Source organism: Eubalaena glacialis, chromosome 8, assembly GCF_028564815.1.
Source record: "Eubalaena glacialis isolate mEubGla1 chromosome 8, mEubGla1.1.hap2.+ XY, whole genome shotgun sequence".
In the NCBI taxonomy this organism is placed as follows: Eukaryota; Metazoa; Chordata; class Mammalia; order Artiodactyla; family Balaenidae; genus Eubalaena; species Eubalaena glacialis.
Window position 1 is genome coordinate 111,010,559 of NC_083723.1, and position 24,156 is coordinate 111,034,714.

General features: G+C 34.4%; 1 protein-coding gene across 6 annotated transcripts in view; it reads right to left on the bottom strand.

The window, feature by feature from the left end:
- The window catches only part of CNOT4 (CCR4-NOT transcription complex subunit 4), a 146,624-nt gene that overhangs the window by 14,289 nt on the left and 108,179 nt on the right, over nucleotides 1–24,156 (bottom strand). For 4 of the 6 annotated variants that reach the window (XM_061198073.1, XM_061198071.1, XM_061198072.1 and 1 more), the window contains exons 8-10: nucleotides 20,343–20,400; nucleotides 17,476–17,725; nucleotides 16,093–16,593 (exon numbers count right to left, since the gene is read on the bottom strand). In XM_061198073.1, the coding sequence (XP_061054056.1) occupies nucleotides 16,093–16,593; nucleotides 17,476–17,725; nucleotides 20,343–20,400 (809 nt within the window). Of the gene's footprint in view, nucleotides 1–10,830; nucleotides 11,134–16,092; nucleotides 16,594–17,475; nucleotides 17,726–20,342; nucleotides 20,401–24,156 lie in introns of those variants that run through there. The other 2 variants (XM_061198075.1, XM_061198074.1) reach the window with 2 other exon arrangements.

The following is a 24,156-nucleotide window of genomic DNA, read 5'->3' on the forward strand; positions in this document are numbered from 1 at the left end:
ATCGAATATCTACTCTGTATTATTTTCTCTGGGGCTGGATGCTATAACATTTGGCAGCAGCTTCCTAGAAGTCTTGCTGCTCTGCTTGTTTTGTATTTCTTCAACGGATCACTGGAGTTTGGCTATTCTGAACAAAGCAGTGATAGCTTTTGATCGTTTAGTGCCAATAAGATATTTTTATGCGAGTATAAGTTCCTCTTCAGGCCTGAAGAGGAACTTGCACTGAGACCAAAGTATTTTGCTGCCTATGCAGCAAATCCCCATATGGTTATATGTCTACTGAAAGTCCTAAGGTTTCTGATGTTCATAATTTTCCAAATTAAAAGATTTCCAAATTTTCTAAGTTATTAAAAAACATATAGCCAGTTTTTACTCCATTTGATTACACAGCTCACTTTTGACAGTGAAGATCAGTCTCATCTTTTTCTGAAAGATGGCTCCTATCTTAAGGGTTTCTATCAAAGACATAAAAATCCCCCAAAAAGAAGACTAAAATTATCCATGCTCTGAAACATGATTTTAATTGACAAATTCTTCATAACCCAACTCTGAGCTTTATTTTTAGAAAGTATCCTTTTAGGCATTAAAATAATCATTTGCTTTGTTTCTTAATTTTAGAAAAAGGATTATTTTTAGGAAACGAAGTAAATTCCTCATTATCCTGAAACTAAATGACATAGATACGGGTATAGTCATGGTAATAAACATTTCCAACCCAACAGACCAAGCATACATCTTTCTTCCTCACTATTTTCACAAACCAGAGATATTTGTTAAAGTTTGTTTTGAGGTTGTTTTATAAATAAACATTTGATTTTTCAAAACAAGAATGCAAATTTGAAACTTACTTATTTTTTAGCTATGCGAAATGTATGATTTAAAAAAAAATAAGACTATTTTGCTTCTTCTTCCTCCTTACTATTTATTCATATACTGGGGAAAATACAGAAATTTTTTGCTTCCAATTTTCAAATTATGCCTCAATTTAGAAACACTTAGCCTAAGACTGCATCCTTTCCAGACCTACAAAAGATGATACTCCTGTGGAGGAAAGCATTTCAAAAGGCCTATATGCTGATGAATTTAAAGAGCTATATGCTTATCATCAGTTCTAAGTTCTAAACTAAGGGGCCTTAGTTTAAAAATCATTTTTGAAATATACTTATTTAAGTGTTCATCCTTCGCTATGATTTATTATAGTTCAATTGCAAAAGAATGCCAGAGATGGTCTTGACAGAACCAAATCTCAATCAGTGTAAAAGAAAGGAAAGCAGGAAGGAACGAGGGAAGGAAGATCATATGAATACAATCTTAAATATAAATTAGAAACCACAATTTCTATTTCACCATATCCAGGTTTATACTGAACTAGAACTAACATTTTACTGAAAAAAAAATTAGTTCTATTAAAAATCACACATATTTGTGAAACACTGAATTTAGTAGTATTGTCTAGAATGTATTTTTAAAGAGCTAGAATAACTTAGAAGTAGGAGAAAGTGAATAACACCAATCTTACAATGTCAAAAGTCTACCAATTTGACACTTGTTACTCAATCTACTCCAAACCCAGACTGTGCTTTCTGCTTAAATGTGCTGTTCTGATTTTAAAGAGAGAAGAAAAAAATAATATGATCACTTAAAATCAAAAGTTAGTTTGGAAATAAGACCAGTTACTGAGAAGGAAATTGGGAGGTAAATGACCAGAGACTCTGAGTAAACACTCAGCAGCCTGACAGAGCACTTTCTTCTCCTTTGAAATGGGAAAATTCAGGCCTGTCAGGGATCCTGTAGGGTAATCACACAGGTAGTGCACATTAAGATCTAGTCAAGACCGCCCCCTCTAATTGTGGTTAAGTTACAGGGAGATAGAAACAATTTCTTCTTTGTCCAAAGAAAGAAAAAGAAACTGGATAGAGAGGTGAGTACAAACTATCAGAATAAGACTCCAGGTGGTCAGGAATTAAAACCTGAAAGCATGTTCTAAAACAAAGGTTGCAGGGCTGTAGGTATTTATTTGGAAATTATGTAAGATCTTTGCTTATTTTAGTAATAAGCTTCATTCCAATCACCTACCATTTAAAATACAGGTGAGGTTTTGAAGCATTGACTACACTGAGACTCAAGAAATGTCATTCTTATTTGTGACTCTGGGGCTGGGGAAGGCCACTGTTAGGTTAATTAGTGAATGTTAATAGTTTAGATGTAAAAACAAAAACAAAAAACAAACCAAAAAAACCCATACCTGGTAGCAAATCATACGCTAAGTGAGGGATGAGGGAATAGGGCATATATATATCAGTAATCCATAATCACAAACTTCATAAAAACGTATTTTAATAGAGAAAACATAAGTGCAACAATGGTATGTAGCCCAACACTCAGCTTAAGGCCAATAAGAAACCTTCGTACTTTGTTGATGAAGTCATAACCCAGGGCCTCCTTTACCTTAAGCTGAATACTCAATTTATAGATGTAATAAAGGAAAAAAATGAATGGTTTCAGGGTGTCAGTCTTCTTGCAAATGCCAACATATAAAACGACAATGTTTAAAAACATCCCAGTAATGTTCCAGATCACTATGTTCTGCTCCGTAGACACATTATTTCAGTACGCAAGACTGATAACAGAGTATAAACGCTAGTATAGTCCTTGGGAAGAGATCTCACCATATTAGGAAACATCACTAGGCTACAAAAGTTGATTGCAGTCAGCATTCCTGCATTTCTTCTTGGAGATGATGATGGTATTATCATCTTTAAATCCTTGTGGAGCTTTCCCTCTTTTTCATTATGCTGAAAACAACAACCTCCTTGATTGAAAAAAAAATCAGCAGATATGCTATCATTTTACATAGTGTAGCATATAGTAGCTCTTCAAAGATGAATCTAAAATCACCCCTTTAGTGTGGGTGTAGTACATCTTGGTGCCATTACTGTAAGCATTTTTTTCATTCTGTAATATTAGAGATATCACCAGTCTAGTGGTCATGCATGTTGATCCTTAAATGCTCTTTGGTACTGCGGAAAAATGCTGGGTTAATTTAATTCCACCTGTTTTACTGTTTATTTTGATTCTGACATTTGTACTTTAAGTCTACATTAAGAGTACCTGCAAGGTTACAATTCCCCCCCACTAAAGTTACTCCAAGATCATTGGGCCACATTTAACACAAGGCTGTTTTAACAACTTACAGGATCTGTAATAACAGTTGCCAGCAGATACACAATCTGAAAGTCTTCAATTCATTACTTGCACTGATATTCACAGTTGAAAGCCCTTGACTTGTGAGAACTACTAAAATAAACTGTAAGACACAACAAAGTTTAGAGAAGAGATATATTCTGAATCTTGAAGTTTTTTCTCCTTGAATTACATATACAAAAGCATATTCACATGGTGAGGGCTAGGAAAACATAAAACTGTGGTTAGAATGTGATTATGGGCAATCACAATCCTTCTGAGCCTTGTTTATTAATAGCGTTATTATTATTTGGTCTTTAAAAGTGGATTGTTGAAGACTATATGTTTCATAGCTCTGAAATTTCATGATTCTAAAACGTCTTTTTCTTATTATCCTTTCCTTAGGTTTTCCAAAAAAGTATGACATGGGATGGATATGCTTAGTAGTGGAAGTGAAAATGGATGAGAAAAAGCTATGAAAATATTTGTTCAGATAAAGCATGACCAGGGGTGAAGTGGGCACCTGTACTGTAACCCTGTTGCATTTAAACAGGGTCTTAATTTCTTTAAAAAAAAAAAACCTTTAGAGAAAGTCACAGAGAGATGGTCTGAGATTTTTTCCTCTGCCACATTCACTAAGTGGAGGATTTAAATGAAAATTACTATATATAAACGAATGTACATGCACACACACAACACTCAACCTCACCCCAGACACAGAGCCAGGCTTATTTATTTCCTTTGCTAAGAAAGCTTTCTCTTAGGTGATGTGCTAATCAAATGTCATGAAGACAGAAGGACTATTATTACCACTTAAGAACTATTCATACAGTTGCTTTAAACGTTTTTACCCCAGTCTAGATGCAGCTGTTACCACACAGCCCCAACCAGGACAGGCCAAAATTCTCACAGCCACAGTGGGTTATTTATTCAATTTTAACATTAAGATAATTAAAGAACAGTCCTACTGGGCCACCAAATTGTTCACTTTAAAGTAGTTAATTGTATGTTATGTGAATTTCACCAAAAAAAAAAAAAAAGGTACTGGGTGCTTTAAAGGCTTTATAAATTATATGGAGGGGAAAAAAACCTTTTGGGGTGTTGCACAACAGTGGGTCTTAGGACCAAACTGGAGCTGGAACAACAAAACTGTTCTAAGCACAGTATGTTCTTAGGGGTTGGGTTGGAGCTTCCAGGAACCTCGAAAATAACCATAAAATGTGAGGCAGGCTAAGAACAAAGTCAAGTCAATAGCTGCCTTATGAAGGCTGGTGTGAAGGAAGCTGGAGTAAATAGATTGGTTCTCAAGTACAATGATTTCCAGCTGGTTCATGGAACTTCTAGGTACTTCTGTACAATTCTCAAGCAGCTTATATTACTTAAGCTTGCCTTCAATTCTAAGTACCTGATAGGTATAAACTAGATTTTTATATAACTCAAACCCAGGGTATACTCTCCAAAGCACCAGAACAGAGTAGATTCACCTTAATGAATCTTGAATTCCCAAGAGTGATTCTTTAGAAAAAGCTCCTGGTTAAAGAAGCTGTGGTCTAATATGCCTAGCAATACAAGGTTGCTAAGACTAATAAATCACAGGGCAGTAAGGAGATCCAAGGAGCAGCGGCTTCTCAATCCATCAACATGGTTCCACAAACTTAGCATTCTTAAGCAATAACTTATACTTTGAAGCATTATCATTTTTAAATGTCACAGGTGATATCTTAGCTGACATATACGGAACAAGTCCAGTGAATTTAAAAATATTTTAGTAGGACTTCAGGCAGGATTTTAATTTAGTCAGGAAATTAAGGATGCTTCCAAACTAGGCATGTTTGCTATTAACTGAATGAGAAAAAAATGTATATTATATATCTATATCTCCATCTCTGAGTTCAATAACTTGTAGGTTTGTGTCTATTTACAAAGCACATTCTCTTTTGGGGAAAGTTGTCAAAATATTTTTATAACCTGTTATAATAAAATTCTTAAGTTCTCTCTACTTTCACCAATCTACTGCTTTTAATTCCAATTTGTCATATAATTAAAGCAGAATGACCTAGTCCAACTAAGAAGAGATACTTTCCCTATGTAGGTGGAAAGCTGATTCTTTCCAGTTTGCATTTAAGCTTGGGAGAAACTAGTTCACACCTGTAATATGGGCTCCTCAAGCTACCAGACTCATCATATGGCACACCTACTCCCTGTCTAAACCTTTCATGTCATAAGTAACACACTCACTGGGCGTACGTACACCCGTCCAATCTCATCTCTGGCTTTTCCCAGGCATTCCCTTGCACTCTGCGTTCACATCCTCCTACTCTGCTTTGAGGAAGCAATGTTTACTCTACTGTGGGATGTTTTCCTTTGAATCACCTTCAACTTATAGGAAACGTGATCCAAGTTCCCCCAGGCAATACCATGCTTTCTGCAATTCTCTCTCACACAGTCTGACTTCGTACTCTCAAAAAAGGACTGGAGGGAAAGCAGGGAGAGAAAAGACCACAGGGGTAATGAAAGCTTGCCTTCTTTCCAACCTCTAGCCCTAATGTTAGACATCTATCTACCATCCTTTCTCTGGTTCTCACTCGTCATTTAGCACTGAGTGGTCATCATACTGACCACAGTCTCCTAATTTGTCCTTCCCTTAACAATACTATACCTGTTCTTTGTCCTCATCAAAACCTAAAATCAATGAACTCCCTTCAACACACTCGCACCACTGGATATTTCCTGCCTTACTGGACTCTTCCTGGCACAAGATTATATCAGTTTTGTCTTCTTAAATATCTTTGTGTCCTTTCCTTCTTCACCCTCTAACCAAACTCTCATATTTGCTTTGTCCACTCCTGATGCTTTGTGTTGAATCACTGGAACATACAAAACCATATATATCTGGACTCTAAAATTTTAAATTTGATTCTTATCTTGACTCAGCAATTCTTAAATTTCTTTCCGATGCACTTCCAGGCTTTTTCTCACAGACATTTAATTTCTTTCTTTTTTTTTTTTATAGGTTCCCAACTCCACTCTTTCACCCCCATTTTCTCACACAACATGCATTCAATAATTACTGATATGAGCACCTTCATCTATTCCTATTTTCTCTAATCTCACATTCTCTCTCCTAGATTTTCTGATTACAAATTACAAAGGAAGATATATCCCATCTCTTTTAAGTTAAACCCATAACCTAACTTCGTCTCAGGAGTTTATCTCCTCCCAGCACCTACAGAAATGTGTTACTCTACTGGTTAGCCTATATTCTCTTCCGCACTATCTATGGTGTCCTCTCAATTGACTCTATATGCTCTGCCTTTAAATATTTAGCTATCTCCCTTATCTTAAAGCAATGCCTTCTAAGATCTACCACCCATCTAATTAGCATCTTGTTTTTCTCTTCCCCTTTGTTGCCAAATGCCTTCAGTCAATGACTGCTGTATCCATATCCTTGATATTTCCTCATGAATCCTAGAAATCTGCTTTCCATCCACATCTTTTTATGAAAGTAACATTTTTAAAGGTCACTAGAGACTTGGCCAAACCCAAAGCCCTTTTCCTAGATCTCATTCTTTCTGACTTCTAATTCATAATTTCTTCTCCAATCCTACTAGTTATTACTACTCCAACGCAGGCCATCTTATTTGCAATGACATACTGGAACTGCTTTCTAACTGGTCCTAATTTCAAGCAAACGTATTACAGAATTAATCTTCTTAAAATGCTACAATCAAGTTACATATTTGCCAAAGAACGTGTAGTTCTCTAACACTGACCACATCCACATCAAGACTAAACTCTTCTTCCTAGTTTTCAAGGCTTTTGCACACTTATCCCACCTTCCTATATGACCTGTAATACCTCAGACGAGTCCATCTCCTTACTATCCTTCCCTCCTGACCCTTAGCAGACCATGCTAATCTCCGTTCCTGATTCTTTGTTCAATATGTTCCCTTTACTGTATTTTCCACTTCCATCATTTAATTTCAAGCCATCCATCCTTCAAAAGCAAAAAGCCCCACACTTTTTATGAAGCCTTTCCCTGAATCTGCTCACAGTAACTTCTTTCTCTAACTCCCATTTTTACTTTTGTATCAGCAAAGTGTCTGATTAGCTCACTAAACATTTCATGTGTGAATACCTGTATATACTACTACCATTTACTCAGCACAAGGAGACAACGTAGTAGATATTCAAATAAAAAGACTGAGAGAAGAGACGTAGCACTAATGGCAGAAGGACTAGCTTGAAACCAGATAATTGACTTAGTTATATTTTGTAGAAAAAGACATATATATCATCATTTTGTGATATCACCTCTTTAAAAAAAAAACATTTTTAAGTTATTGTGCTTTCAATTGTATGATATACATCTCTTAAGCAGATATGGGAAAGCTTCATGATCAAATAAACAAAAGAATCTAAAACCTTACAACTCAATATAGGATAAAATGTCCCCCCGTTTTTATATATGCATAAATAACATGGTGGTCTTCATTTCGTAAGATTTCAATGCACCTGCAATTCGTTCCTTTCTCTTGGCTTTCTGAGGTAAGGCCTCTGTGGGAGTAGCTCCCTATGTACCTGTATCACAGCAGAGGAGAGCTCTGTCAGTCTTGAAGGTGCTTGGAATACTGTACAAATAGGAGCCGTGTCAGTAAAATGTGCACACAATGCATTAAAGTTTTCTTTAAAAGAACATATATAGAGGAAGCTGTACTTAATCGCCACAACACTAAGAGTAAGACATGAGCACACACACATGACTGAGAAATACTTAAATTAGAATAATGAATGTATGTCTCTCACGTTAAAATTTTTTTCACTCTCTCCAAATTATCATATATTTAAAAATTTCAAGTATCAGTATTCAATACCCTTTGTTGCCACTGTCAGAGCAATGAATAATGAAATGAGTCTGGACTGCTCTGGCTGTTCCTGTGGTTAAAATATATCAAGAGCTGACGCTATAGAAATAATTGAAATAAAACTGTCACTAGACTGTTATCCTTGATAATAGGATCTATACTTTATTCAGCTTTGTATCCCTCAAGATCTAGCTCAAGTCACTACAAAGAGTAGGCACTCAAATATTAATGCTTTGTTGAAATAAGAGGAGAGTATACAAAAGCACCACCTGTAAAAACAAAATGCAACAGTAGAATGAAAAGGAAAGTATTATTTATCAGAAAATATTTTCTAATGGAATCTTTAAGAAATTAAAAAGAGGCACTTGACATTCATCGTAAGATCAAAATCATTCAACCCAGGTCTATATCCTACACACTGGCACTAAGAACTGCTGCTCTGAAATGTTTTTTTAAAAGTTAAGGATATAAAAGCATATAAAGTTTCCCTTGTGTATGACAGATCAATCAGGCAGGAATTTATCAAAAACTAATTTGAAGTTTTTAGAATTTCTCATTCTTTACTGTCATTTGGTTTCATCAATTTACTTGCTAAGTGAAGCAGTACTTTCTTTCACGTGTTGTGTAACTTTTTCTGTGTTTTAGTATAATTAATTCTGACTGATTTTAAGACTTCACTTTTAAAAACCATAATATATATATTAAGTAAGCAAAACAGCGAAGCTTATTTGTTTAGGCTTACAAAGTCTTGGAATTACAGTTAGTTAAATGATAATCTTTAGCTAGTCTATGTGAAAATATCTAAGTTGAAGCCTAATTACCCAAGAAAGCATTTTTCCGATTATGGTGTGTATGTGGAAAGCGGGGGTGGTGGGGGTGGTGAGGGGGTGGTGGGGGTGGTGGGGGGGTGTTGGGGGGGGTGGGGGGGCAGGAGGGGAAGCAGGCAGAAAGACAATCCTGGGCTCTAGCAAGTCTGGTAAACTACCTGACAGTTTTGTGGCAATGGCCAGGAATGAGAAAGGAGAGAGAAAGCTACCACAGGAAAAAAGCCTTGTTTAACAGGTATATCTCTCAAAATGGTAAGTAAATGGGAGCTAACCACCTCATGTTTTTGTAAGAAGATCCGAGTGCTGAAAGGCTTGCACTGAAGGCTGGAGAAAACTATGCGCTAGTAAGCCCTATTACAGGGAGCCCAAGTTTGTTCACAAAGCCAAGGAGCCTCAGCACCACAGGAGACATTAAGTGGATGTCTTGGCCTCTTACAGCAAAAATGAAACCATAATCAACACATACTAAAAGACTTCATATTCAACACATGCTAAAAGGCTAACAAATCTACAATATTTTATTTGTATTTTCTAAATTTCTCATAACGCTGTCCTAAAGTCACTTCTAAATAGATGTTAGAGATTGTCATTTATGCAGAATTTTACAAAAATAATTAAAATGGCTAGATAATTAGTTGTTTCTACACCCTCAGCTAACCAAATTGAAGGATATCTAAGAATAGATTTTAGTTTACCCACTATACCTCAGGACAAAGCCATTTAACTTGTGTATTATATCTAATAGAAAGTTATTAGACTTTACATAGAGAGGTAACCCTGAAAACTCCAACTCCAACATGATATTAAGTATCGCTCCTAGTAAGGTATTTCATTATTATCATTATTATTATTTTAAATCTCTAGGCTTCCTTTTTTGGTATTCATGCTACTCTTTTAATATTTTTTTAAAAAAATTAAGGCGTATCTTTTATATCACAATGGTTTTTTGAAAATCTCAAGAGGAGATCTGACTTTCCCCTTTTTTCCCAGATGCTTAATTTAGGCAGAACATAGTCATGTTTTCTGAACCAGCTTTTGTCTAATGCTCAGAACTGAATTCAGTTTATTTTCTTTCATTATCAGCTTTAGAACTATTTCAAGAAATTGTCTATTATCCAAAAACATCACTTCAACATTATATCCTAATAAAGTACACCACTATTCTCTGTGATTAACTAAAATTACCTATGACAACTTACGTGGCCTAATTTTAGAGGATCCCCAATCTCTTCTCTTCCACCTTAGTCTCATTCTGGTCAGGTACTTGTAATATAGTTTTATTATCACACTTCAATTGTGAAACAATGAAATTTCCAAACAAATATCCCACAGAACTACCGTTTTTCCAATAAAAATGTTACACTACTATGGTTGCTTCTCACATACAATATTTACCCCATATTCAAGTTTCTGATAAATCAACTGTAAGTTGAAATTCTGTTTCTGAGGCATTTCCCGGTATACTAGGCAGTGCATTAGAAAAGAGATTATATTGCATTTAGTCTATAATAATTATCTCTTAAGCGTCTCTATATAATTAACAACCATTCAAAAAGAAAGTGCAAATGTGCAAATGAGAGAGAACAAAGACAGTTTCTAAACATGTAATGCATAATATAGGATAAATCCATACAACTACAAACAATTGCTGACAACATCCTTCTGAGCATTAAATGACACCACCAATTTTGTTTTATATGTATTCTTTCTTCTCAAGTATTCAAAGAATGCAAGACATTATCTTCTTAACTTTCAAATTTTCATGAATATATTAGGATATTACCATTTTTTCACAAATCAGAAAACAAGGAACTACCATTATCTTTGAATATTTTCAATAATAGAGCCAAAATAACAATTCTAGCTAATCTCACCTGGGATCTTAATTAGTACTACAAGTTTATTTGTGTGAGTTAAAAAATAGTATCACTCATGAGAAACAATGCCAAAATTATTAAGCTAATAAATTGTGTTAAAGGCCTAATGAAGAAATACTTTAGCAACTATGAGGTAACACACTAGTTGTAGGCATGAGGAACGTTTATATTGGCTCTTTTGGGTGTATACATTAAATGCAAAATCAGAAAGGAATCATGCAAAAATCCGGTTGCCCATGCAAGCACCCCAGAGTCTAATCCTCTCCTCTCAGTTCTGTTGTCAGGCCACAGTAGTGTGGAGACTTGTAGGCTGCTGTCCTTGTTGTAATGAATGGGAAGAGGCTGACAGTGGCATGGTCGAAACCTTCACCTCTTCTTCCCCTGTGGAAAAGTCAGTCATGGTCTAGTTATGGGTGACTAGATTTGTTAACAGTCCCTTTAAAAATGATTTCAATATTTGGAATACTGATACATATATAAAATACATGCGTAATGGCTGGAATGCGGGTGTGAAACAAGACATGAATTTTAAAATATAAACTTATCAAGTACCTAGAAAGTAGTTATACTCCAATCACACCCTTAAATTTAACACTATGTCAGATTTAAGAACAAATATAATAGATTTAAAATTATAAATATACAAAAAGGAAGAAAAAAAAAGAGACCAGGAAAGCCATTCTTTTCCAAGCCAATTGGACCCCTTATATATTTAGACACCCCTAATAGTAAGCAGTATTTTGTGAAAAAATTAAAACTAAATTCACAGAAGTGAAAATGTGATTTTTTAAAAGGGAAAAATGACAAATCCATGTTTTAAAAACAGTAATTATGTTTAGAAAAAAGAAATAAAAAGATGTAAATATGAATTTAGCAAATTACCATACAGCATCTGAAAATTCAATGTGCACTTTTGAAGTAATCAGAAAATAGTAAAATGCTAACAATGATCCAATTGACTGAAAGTGAGATGACTACTTCTAGGTCAGAGAACTGTACATGAAATGAGATCAGTTCTCCCAATTATAATTGATAATGACTACAAGTGACTTGTTTCACACGTGACTCAAAATTCAATCAAGTCACTGTTAAAACAGCTAATTCAGAAACTAAGAATTTTTTTTTAAAATGCCCTCTCTTAAGTAAAATTCAAATGAACAAAAACATGAACAAAAATCTAATCCTAAACAGTTTCAAATATTTTTCTAGGTATATTCTGAAACAACAATGTTTACAGACTTAGACTATTATTTGTTTTCCAAATAATTTTTAGCATTATGGAATAAAAACATCTTGGCAGGGAGTTCTTTGAAAAACAAATCTGCAAAGTTACACTTGGAAAGACAGCTTAACTGATAACATGAAGATAAAGACTTTCAGTCTTTAGAACAGGTTATTTCATAGTTTTTCAGTAAATTGCCAAAGATTCGATAAATCCCAAATACATAGCAAGGAGGCTGTGTAAAGGAAATTTTAGACTAGAGCTCTTGGTGAGAACGTGGTACTCATAAGAACTAAGCAAGAGATTAATTTTCATCAAGTCAATGAAATTCATTCTATTTTGTAACTACAGGTCATATTCCTGAGATGGGCCAATTGTCTCATGAATAGATACTGCTGATAAAAAGGGACCTCCCAAGTGTGTGAGAGCAAAAATCACTTACTATGGGAAGAAAGCCATGTTAAAGTAAATGCCAGTAATTTTCACTTATGAAGGAGAACATCAATGTTGTAATGAAAAACCATTTCAGTTACTAAATCTGAGATCTGGGTTCTTATCCTAATTCTACTACTAATTGAATGTGTGACTTTTAACAAATTATTTAACCTTTCCAGAACACAGCTTTGCCATTCCTAAAATGAAGGAGTTGAACAAGGTAGGTCACTTTTCAGGACAAGAAAAGTCACTTTTTAAAACAAAAGCACATGGTTCCAATAATAAAAAAGGTCTGAATGGACTTCACTATTACTGCCCACTGATCAAAGTTTTCCCTCAAGAATATTTATTCCAAAAATCCTTCTAAATTTAGCAAACTGAATATGCAGCCAAGAAAATGCTGCTAAAAAGATTTCACTTAATTAAGGAAATAACTAATTTTAAACACAAAAATGATTTCAATTTGACAGAGGAAATGGAAACCATGTTTCTGTCAAACCTCTGGCAACTGTCCTTCCCATGATAGGTTTCAGTGTATCAGTTTTTAATAATTAACTGAAACAAACCAAAACTTAAAATTTAAATACAAATATATAATAAATATAGACATAGTTTCTGTATGATACACAGAAGACTGACACCTCTGAGTATTTACTCTTAAAGGTCAGGAACCTCATTTTGCTCTACATATCTAAAGAATAAATATACATGCCTTTTCCAGTACTGAATATTGTCTAAGTATATCTTAAAGTGGCAGGCCTCACTAAAACAGTATGTACTCTCCACTATGAAGCACTTAACAGCTACCCTGTGTAAGATACCATGATATTCACTGCAGAATACAAAGTTAGGCCTTTTTCAATAGTTCAACTCAAGTACAACTGAGTTACAGCTAGGGGTGGGAGGCAGATATTGCCTACCTATTAAATTGCTTCAAATAATTCACAGTTAAGATGTACACAGCTTTTCAGAATTTTAGTTTGTCATTTCTAATTGTTACTGAAAATCCTCAATCATCTGGCTACAATTATAAAACTATTCTGTTTTGAGGCTCAGCACATTCAGCTTTCTGAGGTATTTGCCAAATATTTATAAGCCATGGAAGGATTTTATAACTCTTGATAACAATTTTAAGTATTTTGGTACATTAAAACTAAAATTTCTCTGGTCGTGAGAGCCTTAAAAGTAATCTAACAATAAGCTTAATCATAAGTCACCATTTAAATACCAAGCTAGTATGCATAGTCAGAAACTGAAAATCTGAAATAACAAACTCTCCCCACCTCCCACAAAATACAACAATGATTCAGAACCTATAGTCGGTGACTTCATTCTTAGAATTTCTGGGAAAAAAAATGTATTTTATGCTCTATGGTTGAGTATATGCTAAAAGAAAAGAAAAGCCCACCAAGATAGGACCATAATTTAATGCCACATTTTTTTCATAGAGCACCTACTTTAGATGAAGATTTCAAATGACTAACATGAGGACAACTACACTCAAAAATCAGTGATTACTCATCACCCTTGTGGCATTTCCAGAATATATACTGGCTTGAAATATTTGGTTTAAAACTGCTCTTTTTGTACTAATGGACAATATGATAACTATGAAATCAGAAGAACAGATAATTTTTGAAGATGGTCATGTAATAAGTCAAATAAAAGTACACAATGAAGATAGCTAAGAACTAGTTCCACAAAGGCATCCTCCTTCCTATCAGATCAAGTCCATACTGTTTTGCCTCACCGTCAGAGCTCTCCGTCCTCTCATCCATTCTATGTATAAAATATATGAAGGACCTCCTGGTATAGAAGGCAGTTCTAATGCTTCTTAATGTAATGACATACTATATCCTGCCTCTATGCCTTTATTCAGGAGCTTCCATCAACATAAAAGGTTTTTTCCTTTCCCTCCTGCTAACCCAAATCCAGGATACAGATCAATTCCTACTTCTTCAATGAAGCCTCCCCAACAATTTATAGGCTCCACTGATGTGTTTTGGATTCTAGTATCATATGGTTACCACTTTCATACAGTCTTATTTTATCTCGTCAACTACACTGTACAGTACCTGGAAATAGTAGCCATATTTTATACTTGTTCTGTATTATCCACATGGCCCAGTTCATTGTTGGGCAAACAGATACCCAAATATTTATAGTATTGGTTTAATATTTTATTGTTAAATGTTTAGAATATTTAGGGGAACTTAACTTTAACTTTTAGTGTTATAATGTTATGAGATACACTACTAGTAATTTAAATGCCACATTTCTAAATGGTTGAAACAAAGCAAAACAAAACACAATTACGTTCTAATATGCTGTCTACGGTGGATGAAAAAAAGAGTACCAGGAACTGAACACTTAGTGTTTCACAAGTGAATATCATGTAGAAGAGGAATGAAAAATGTCGCTCTCGATTACCTACTAACTACCATATCAAATGAACAAATAACATGAGTCCCACCAATGTGCAAACCACTACATTAGGTGCTATCATGCTTATGTGTAAATTAACTTCACTGTATCAACAGCCACAAACCATACTCTCTTAACCCAACTACTTGTCTTGAAAATGAAATGTTGTTGGTCACAAAGAGAATAGAGCCAAAGAATTTTGACGGATCTCTGTAAATTTATCTATCAACCTTGCTAAAAACAAGAGAACGAACGCTTTGCTGGTAACAGCACATTATTACAATAATGCTGTGCCATGTCATATCACAAAGGCCATGAAAAGGGATAAAAATAAATTTTATAAGTTACATAACAGAATGAAGGACTATTCTATTCTACTTGAGAGAATCAGGAGAGAACAAACTCTTTTACCAGTCATATCTAAAGCCCAAATTAAATTTTGAAAAACTATTAATAAGAAAGATTCCTTTAGATATAGAAGTCACTTGATCTAATAAATATCATATGGGACCTTAAAAGCCAAAAGTTCTGAAACCTTCAAGGGTAGCAGTACAAAACCAGAAGTATTCTGGCATCACTTACAGGAACCTAATATTTACCCCAGAAATAAAAACATGACAGACCAAAAGGAAAAATATCTCTCCTTGAACAATTTCTTTTTCACAGAAAGTATACTTATACATATATGTCTGTGAAACATTAATAATGAGAGTTCTCAAATATTAAGTCCTTTATTAACATATAGCACAGTTTTGATGTGTGTGTGTGTGTGTGTGTTTGTACATGTCTATCAGTCAAAATAAGTAAGTTGTCAAAAGGAGTTAAGAGAGTGGCTTTATCCCTCATGCTCTCACTAATTACCATCTGTAAAAAAATTTTTGAACCAGTTTACTTTTAGAATGTATAATCAGAATTTTTACCATGGTGTTGGACTTTATGGCACCATAATTTCAGAGCCCATTTTTTTTCTTTGTCTTTTTGCATTTATATGCCATAAGAAAGTCTGGTAACTATTCTATTAAGTAAAATGCTTCCAAGCAATAACTAGGTATAATACTCCACCATCCTTATAAAGCTCAATATTACAAGGCATCCATCTAATTAAAATTTTTTTAGATTATGATAAAGAGTTTTTCCCATTGAAATTTCCAAGACTGATGATAAATACTTTCTGTTATTCGAAAGTTCCCTCCCTACCCACCCAACAATCTGAAGGCATGAGTTATTCACAAATTCTCAAAGGCTATAAATGAACCTACCTGCTATAGGGATCCCTCCCAGACCTGTGTTGTGCTGTGGCGGGAGATTCAAGTCCAAGAAATTACTATTTGAGGTGGGATTTGCTGTGTGGTTCAAGTGCATGATGCTATTGCGTGGAAAGGCCATCCAAGGATAGCGGGCTGCCTGGCTTGGAAAACTGAATGAATTATAAACCGCTCGGTGCTGCTGAAATTGAGGGAACCTCTGTGGCAAGACTGAAAAGGTACTATTGAGACTCGAGTTGGCATTTGTAGGTGCAGCAGGATGCAGGAATCCAGAGCCCGGACCTTTGGCAGTTGTAGTGTGTGAAGAGGAGTTCTGAAGAGATGTGGGCGAAAGGGAAGGTTGGTCTTGGACTGACAGTTCCTTTTCAATCAGGTCTGCTAAGGCTTTTCGAGTGACATCAAAGGGATCAAAACCCAAGTCATCCTCTGGTTGTTTAGAAGAACCAAAGCCAAATGCTGCTTGCCAGTCTGTAGAAGACGATACTGGGATTGTTTCTGGTGGGAAAAAAAATCAGTGATGAATTTAAAATATATAGCTCACTTCCACACTAGTGCAACATCATACTATAACACAAAGGCAAATATATGCAAAATCTACGTAATTTCTTAGAACATTACGATTGTAAAATTACAAAAGGCCTCAGATACTTCTAGCAATGATTTCATCCATAAGTTACTAACTTCAAAAACTGAATGATATAGACTGATTTTGCTGATCAAAGAAAACAAAGTACTACTTGAAACCCAAAGTATACTCTCAATTATTCATCATCAAAACCCAAAATAAGTCATTTAAATGAAATAAAGTAATAAATATAACAGAATTCAATTAGTAAAGTTTATTTTTGAAATGTATTTATCAAAGACGAAGTATAATTTTGAATATATGCTTTACATACTACTACTATAACTTAATGAAAAAAGTATCCATTTAATCTTTATATTTTTAAATTGTCTTGATTTTGTGTTATCCTTCACATTAATGAGAACTTACAATGAATGAAATTGTAAATGTCTCAAAATGTAACTTTAAAAATTAACTAACATACTTCTTTGTCAGCTGGGGAAACATTTTAAAAAATATAACTATACAAACACAAATCTAATTAAAAATTGTAAGCCCTTAATACTTCCTAGAGGAATAAGCATTTGATTATTGGAAAAATGATCTAACCCTTGATTTCTGGAGAAATTTGTCTGTTAACATGGTAAGTTCTAGGTCACAGAACTACTTACCTAACCGTCCAATTCCTTGCCATTTAAAAGTTTACATTTTTATGAAAAAGGGAGTGGACAAAAAAAGGATAAAAACACATCCAGCAAAGGTCTCATTTTAGTCTGAGTATAATTACTAACACACACAGTACTGTTATATACCTGATGTGAAGAGGCTCTGTGGTTCTGGTGCTGTAGGCCAGTCACTGGATGTCTGTGGGGAACTGGGGAAAGGAGGAAGCCCACTTGGGATAGGGTTGGGATGGCGGAAATTGTCTGAGAATAACGACTGTGACTCAGTTACTGCCCCTTCAAAAGGAGACCGTGCACTGTGATTGGATGAACTGATAGGGATGACTGGATTGGATTTTGATAAACCAGGTGGTGGTGAAGGTGTATCACTGTTAGATATCTAAATAAAATGGAAAAAGAAAAGAATAATCAATATAAGTTTATACAATGTAATAAGCCATAGTTTAAAAGGCTTGCAATGAAAGGTATTAGAATAGTGATCTTCAAAAACTGGGGTAAAGACTTTTTTATGAGAGCATAAATTTTCAAAAAAATCCATCAACTTACATATGTACTCTTTTATAAAACTGACCCTCCTGAAAAGACACAGCCAGTATCCTCTCCTTTTACAACCTAATTTCTCTTACTTTACAAAGACAATACTATTTCTCACTCTCTGGGATCTAACTATAGTATTTTGCCCAAGTGTGAAAACTTTCTGGGAGCCAAACAAAACTTTATTAGAAATATTCAGATTAGTGATGACACAGTGACTGACTCTAATGACTAGATTCTTTGGCAAACTAGATGATTCCCAATACTTCAGTTCTGAACAAAATGGAAAGAAGATCTAATCAAGCTATTTCCAAAAGCATCATTAAAAATAGTTTTTATAAGAAATCTTAATATGATTCTTAGGTATTTAATTCACAAGGAGTTCAAAAATTTGAGTGATATTGATATAACTCTTTCTTCCATCTACTTATTTATATGAACAAGATGTCTCAGCACCTGTATTTAGAAAAATGAAAACATGACTAGATTGCTGCTGAAACATCTCCTTGTACCAACAGGTAATATTCATCCATGGATACAAAAAAACTAATTTTAAAATGCCCTATCCACTTCATTAAGAGGTAAATTTCTAATACAATTTTAGTGTTTATGTTTAATGATTAATTTTTTAATCAAACTCTATACTTATATATATATTGCTTTGATCAAATCAATACTATAAATAAAAATTCAGAAGAAAGAAGTTTGGCATTGTGTCAACAAAATATTTTTATTTCCAATTCAAAATTTATACGTCTACTCTTATTTGAGAGAATGCCTATCAAGTATAAACTATATATATATATATATATATATATATATATATATTTTTTTTTTTTTAATTTAATTTAATTTATTTTTGGCTGTGTTGTGTCTTTGTTGCTGTGCGTGGACTTTCTCTAGTTGTGGCGAGCAGGGACTACTCTTCGTTGCAGTGCACGGGCTTCTCATTGCGGTGGCTTCTCTTGTTGCGGAGCACGGGCTCTAGGCACGCGGGCTTCAGTAGTTGCGGCACGTGGGCTCAGTAGTTGTGGCTTGCGGACCCTAGAGCGCAGGCTCAGTAGTTGTGGCTCACGGGCTTAGTTGCTCCGCGGCATGTGGGATCTTCCCGGACCAGGGCTCGAACCCGTGTCCCCTGCATTGGCAGGCGGATTCTTAACCACTGAGCCACCAGGGAAGTCCCAAGCATAAACTATATTGCATTAAGAAAAAATTCTGTAATGCCAGTGAAAATTAAAAAATGAGTTCAAGGAATGATGTAAAATTTCTGATTGTTAAAGAATAGCTTGTGTAAATGGATGAGGGAGTAACAAAACATTCTGATACTTAAATCTCTCAGATACTTATTAAAACCCAATGTAGCATGTTTATTTAAAAATACCAAAATTTATAATAAGCTGGAAATTACATCCTTTGCAGCTATTTTTAACTTATTATGAAAAAAAATTTAATGTTAACTTAAAATATACAAGGGGATATACAGATTTTCAAATTCTTTCATGGAAACTGTGAACAACAAGTTTAGAAAAACAATGTATTTTAGATCTCTAAGTTTCTCACACTGTGGGGAACTGGCTGTTCTTTACAGAAGAGATTAGAACTACACTTTTTTTTTTTTAAACCAAAGTAAGAGGTGTACAGAAACTTAAGTAGTGAAAAGCTAGCAACTAGACAAGATGATACAAAGCATGGTCTAAAGATCAGGACCTCATTCTGTATCATAGTGGATGCAACTTTGAACTTAACTATTTGGTTTATCATTTCAAAGTCAAAAGTCATTTGAGGGAAGGGGGAAAACTTGGGGGCAAGTTCACTGAGAGAAATCGAAAATTAAAGTTAGTTTGGGATTAGCAGATGCAAACTATTATCTATAGGATGGATAAACAACAAGGTCCTACTGTATAGCACAGGGAACTATATTCAGTATCCTGTGATAAACCATAGTAGAAAATAATATGAAAAAGAATATATATATGTATAACTGAGTCACTGTACTGTACAGCAGAAATTAACACAACATTGTAAATCAACTATACTTCAATAAAATTTTAAAAAAAGAAAAGAAAATTAAAGTTGACAGCAAGGGACAAGGGGAGCATGGGGCAGAGAAACAACTCAAAATCAAGAACGCAGAAGGCATGTTAGTCTGGGACCATTTCATGTAGGGTCAAAAAGACCAAGAATATCAGGGACTCCAAGGACACTAATGTATTAGCACACAGTACAATAACATATGGTCATAATGATAATTCTGAGTCATCAAGAAAGGGTTAAATTATGCTCTATTCTGTGGAGAAAAAGAGGGCTAATTATAATACATTTAACAAAGATGTCCACTGAAAGTGTTTTTAAATTGTTTCAGTATTTAAAGTATTTTTCACTATCTAGAAAATTCACTTGCATAGAATGTCTTGTTTCAGCAGATGGCAGATAAATGAAGGAATACAGTATCAAAATCTTACCTGCTGGGAATTATCACCATTCCCTATGCTGAGAGAATCGGAAGGTTTGTCAATGGGGCTGTAAAAAGGAAAAAATAAAGTCAAATCAGAGTACATTTATTCCCCACAACCAAAGCCAGAAAAACAGACATTTTATCATCTTAACATTTATTGAAGCACTCTGATGTAAGACATTAGGTTAGATGCTGGGGACACAAAGAAGTATAAGATAAAATCTCTATCCTTGAGCAATTTACAGTCTAATTAGATTCTCAAAAAACAACGGGTGAAACAATAGCTTATGAAACAAAAAGTATTGCTTAAAATGGATACTAATCCATTATTTAGTTTTGTGCCCATGGTAAACACATTCCCCATTAAAATTCTTGAAATAATACTCACCTATTTTTCTAGGTGCTTAATGGAGGGCGTAAAAGTTACTGAAATGTTATCTACAGGTTCTTAAAGGCAATACCTTTTTTTAATACTTCAATATCCTAATCATAACCCTAGAGAAGGCATATGTAAGTGTACACACACACACAAACACACACACACACAGGAGACTAACAGAAAGAAACTTTTGTGCAAACTATTGCCTCAAACTAAAACAGTAAAACTTGACTTCCACAAGAGAAAATGCAGTATCACAGTAAAGTAACACAGATTTGCTAACTTCAAGTCCATTTTAACTCATCTGACTTAAAAACAAAAATCTTTATAAACATTACAACACTGACCTAACAAGTCATTTCTACAACTAACTTTAACCCAGCACATGAACAAAAGATAAGTATTAGTACCCATATACTAATACTTATTTCTGATACAATATTATAGCAAAAAAATTTAAGATTCCAAATTTCTCAAAATTATTTTATTGCCTGGAAACATATACAAAGTCACCTTACAAATAGACAACTTACTGGTACCACATTTAATTGTTCTAGAAAAATTTAACAAGAACCCAACCTGAATACCAAGTGTATCTTCTGCAGAAACACTGCCAGATGCTCTTGAATCTGATTGATAAGTCTGAAATTTACTTGAAGAGCATCTTTACTTATTATTCACAGTATATCAATAAATCAATTCATATTATTGTCAAGTGGGTAATACAAATAATTTTAAGATACAGCACTGAGCCCACTTAATTTAGAGGCAGTTGGGGAAACAAGACAGGTACACACCAACAAATATCAGCCAGTGTCAACTATTAAATGAACTGTTTAAACACTAAATGCCATAAATCTTTAGAAAAAAGAGGAGCCACCCCAAGTAGGGCAATTAGGAAAAGTCTCCTAGGGAAGTTCACATTTAACTAGGTCCTTAAAAAGATTTGCACATTGGGAGGAGGAAGGGAAAGGGGGAAAAACAGCATTAAATGTAGGAAGAGCAAGTGTTTCAAGAATCAAAAGGTCGTAGAGAAGGTTGAGAGAAAGGTAATTAGTTTAGCTAACATATAGGATGATTTTAACAATGGGAGGCAAGGATAGAAAGATAAGACACCACAGGTCAATGGAAATTTTTTTGAGCACAGAAATGATATGTAATAAATAAAGTAGTGTTTCAGAAAGATTAATTTGGTGATAGCATGAAGAACAGGCTGGAATATAATTCAGATAATCTGAGATAAACTTGCAATATTTTTAAAAAATTTACTGTGGTAAAATACACTTAATATAAAATTTACCATCTTAATTAACCATTTTTAAGTGTACACTTCAGTGGTATTAAATACACACACCTTGTTGTACAACTATCACCAACATTCACCCGCATAACTCTTTTAATCTTATGAAAATGAAATTCTATACCCACTAAACAACAACTCCCCATTTTCCCCTCCTTCCAGCATCTACCATATACTTTCTATTTAGATGACTTTGACTATTCTAAATGCCTTGTATATAAGTGGAATCAGAGTATTTGTCTTTTTTGTGACTAGCTTATTCCATAAACAATAATGTTCTCGAAGTTCATCCATGTTGTAACATACTGCAGAATTTCCTTCCTTTTTAAAACTGAATATTACATTGTATATATGTACCACATTTTGCTTGTCCATTCATCTGTCCATGGACACTGAGATTGCTTCTACATTTAAGCTACTGTGAGTAATGGGGCTATGACATAAGTGTACAAATATCGCTTCAATATACTGCTTTCAATTCTTTTACATGTATATAAAGAAGAATTTGTGGATCGTATGGTAATTTTACTTTTAATTTTTTGAGAAACTGCCATACTATCTTCCACTACAGCTGTACCATTTTACATTCTCACCAACAGTGCACAAGGACTCCAATATCCCCACATTCTTTCAAACTCTTGTTTTCTGCTTTTTTGATAGTGGCTATGCTAACGGGTGTGAGGAGAATGGGTATGAGATGTCTCATTGTAGTTTTGAGTTGCATATCCCTAATGATTAGTGATGTTGTGCATCTTTTCATATGCTTATTGGCCATTCACATATCTTCTTTGGAGAAATGTCTATTCAAGTCCTTTGCCCATTTCTGAACTGGGTTATTTGATTTGTTGTTGAGTTTTAGGAGCTCTCTACATATTCTGGTTAATAATCCTTATCAGATATATAATTTGCAAATATTTTTTCCCATTCTGTAGCTTTTGGATAGTGTCTTTCGACTTACAAATATTTTTAAGTGTTCATGAAGTCCAATTTCTCTATTTTTTCTTTTGTTACCTGTGCCTTTGGTGTCATATCCAAGAAATCACTGTCAAATTCAATGTCATGAAGCTTTTGTCCTATGCTTTCTCTTAAGGTTTTTTTTTGGGGGGGGTGTTTTAGGTCTTAAATTTAGGTGCTTGATCCATTTTGAATTAATTTTTGAATACGCTGTTAGGTAAGGATCCAACTTCATTCTTCTGCATGTAGATACCCAGTTTTCCCAGCACCATCTGTTGAAAAGATTGTCCTTTCCCCAGGAGTCTGGCCTTGGTACCCTTGTCAAAAGTCATTTCGCCATATTTGTGACAGTTAGTATTTATGGGCTGTCTATTTCACTGGTCTACACGTCTATCTTTATGTTGATCCCACACTATTTTGATTACTGTAGCTTTGTATAAGTTTTGAAATCAGGGAGTGTGGGTCCTCCAGTTTTATTCTTCTTGTTCAAGATTATATTGGCTATTTGGAGTCCTTTGAGAGTCTATATGGATTTTAGGATGGATATTTTACCTGCAAAAAATGTCACTGGGATTTTTGACATGACTGGGATTGAATCTGTAGATTGCTTTGGGTAGAATTGACTTTTTAATATTAAGTATTCCAATCCATGAACATGAGATGTTGTTTTCATTTATTTATGTGGCTTTTAAAATTTCTTTCAGCAATGTTTCATAGTTTTCTTGTACAAGTCTTTCACTTCCTTGGTTAATTCCTAAGTATTTTATTCTTTTGATCCTACTGTGAATGAAATTGCTTTTGTAATTTCTTTTCAGATTGTCCACTGTTCATGTATAGAAATGCAAATGATTTTTGCGTGTTGACTCTGTATCTTGTTACACTGCTGAATTCACTTATTAGTTCTAACAGGTGTGTGTGTGTGTGTGTATGATCTTTAGGATTTTCTACATATAAAACCATACCATCTGCAAAAAGAGATAATTTTACTTATTCTTTTCCAATTTAAATGCCTCTTCTTTTTCTTGGCTAATTGCTATGGCTAGAAAATACAATACTGTGTTGAACAGAAGTAGTGAAAGCAGGCATCCCTGCCTTGTTCCTCACCTCAGAGGAAAAGCTTTCAGTCCTTCCACCATTGAAAAACCACTGTGGTTTTTCATATATGGCTCTTACTATGCTGAAGTAGCT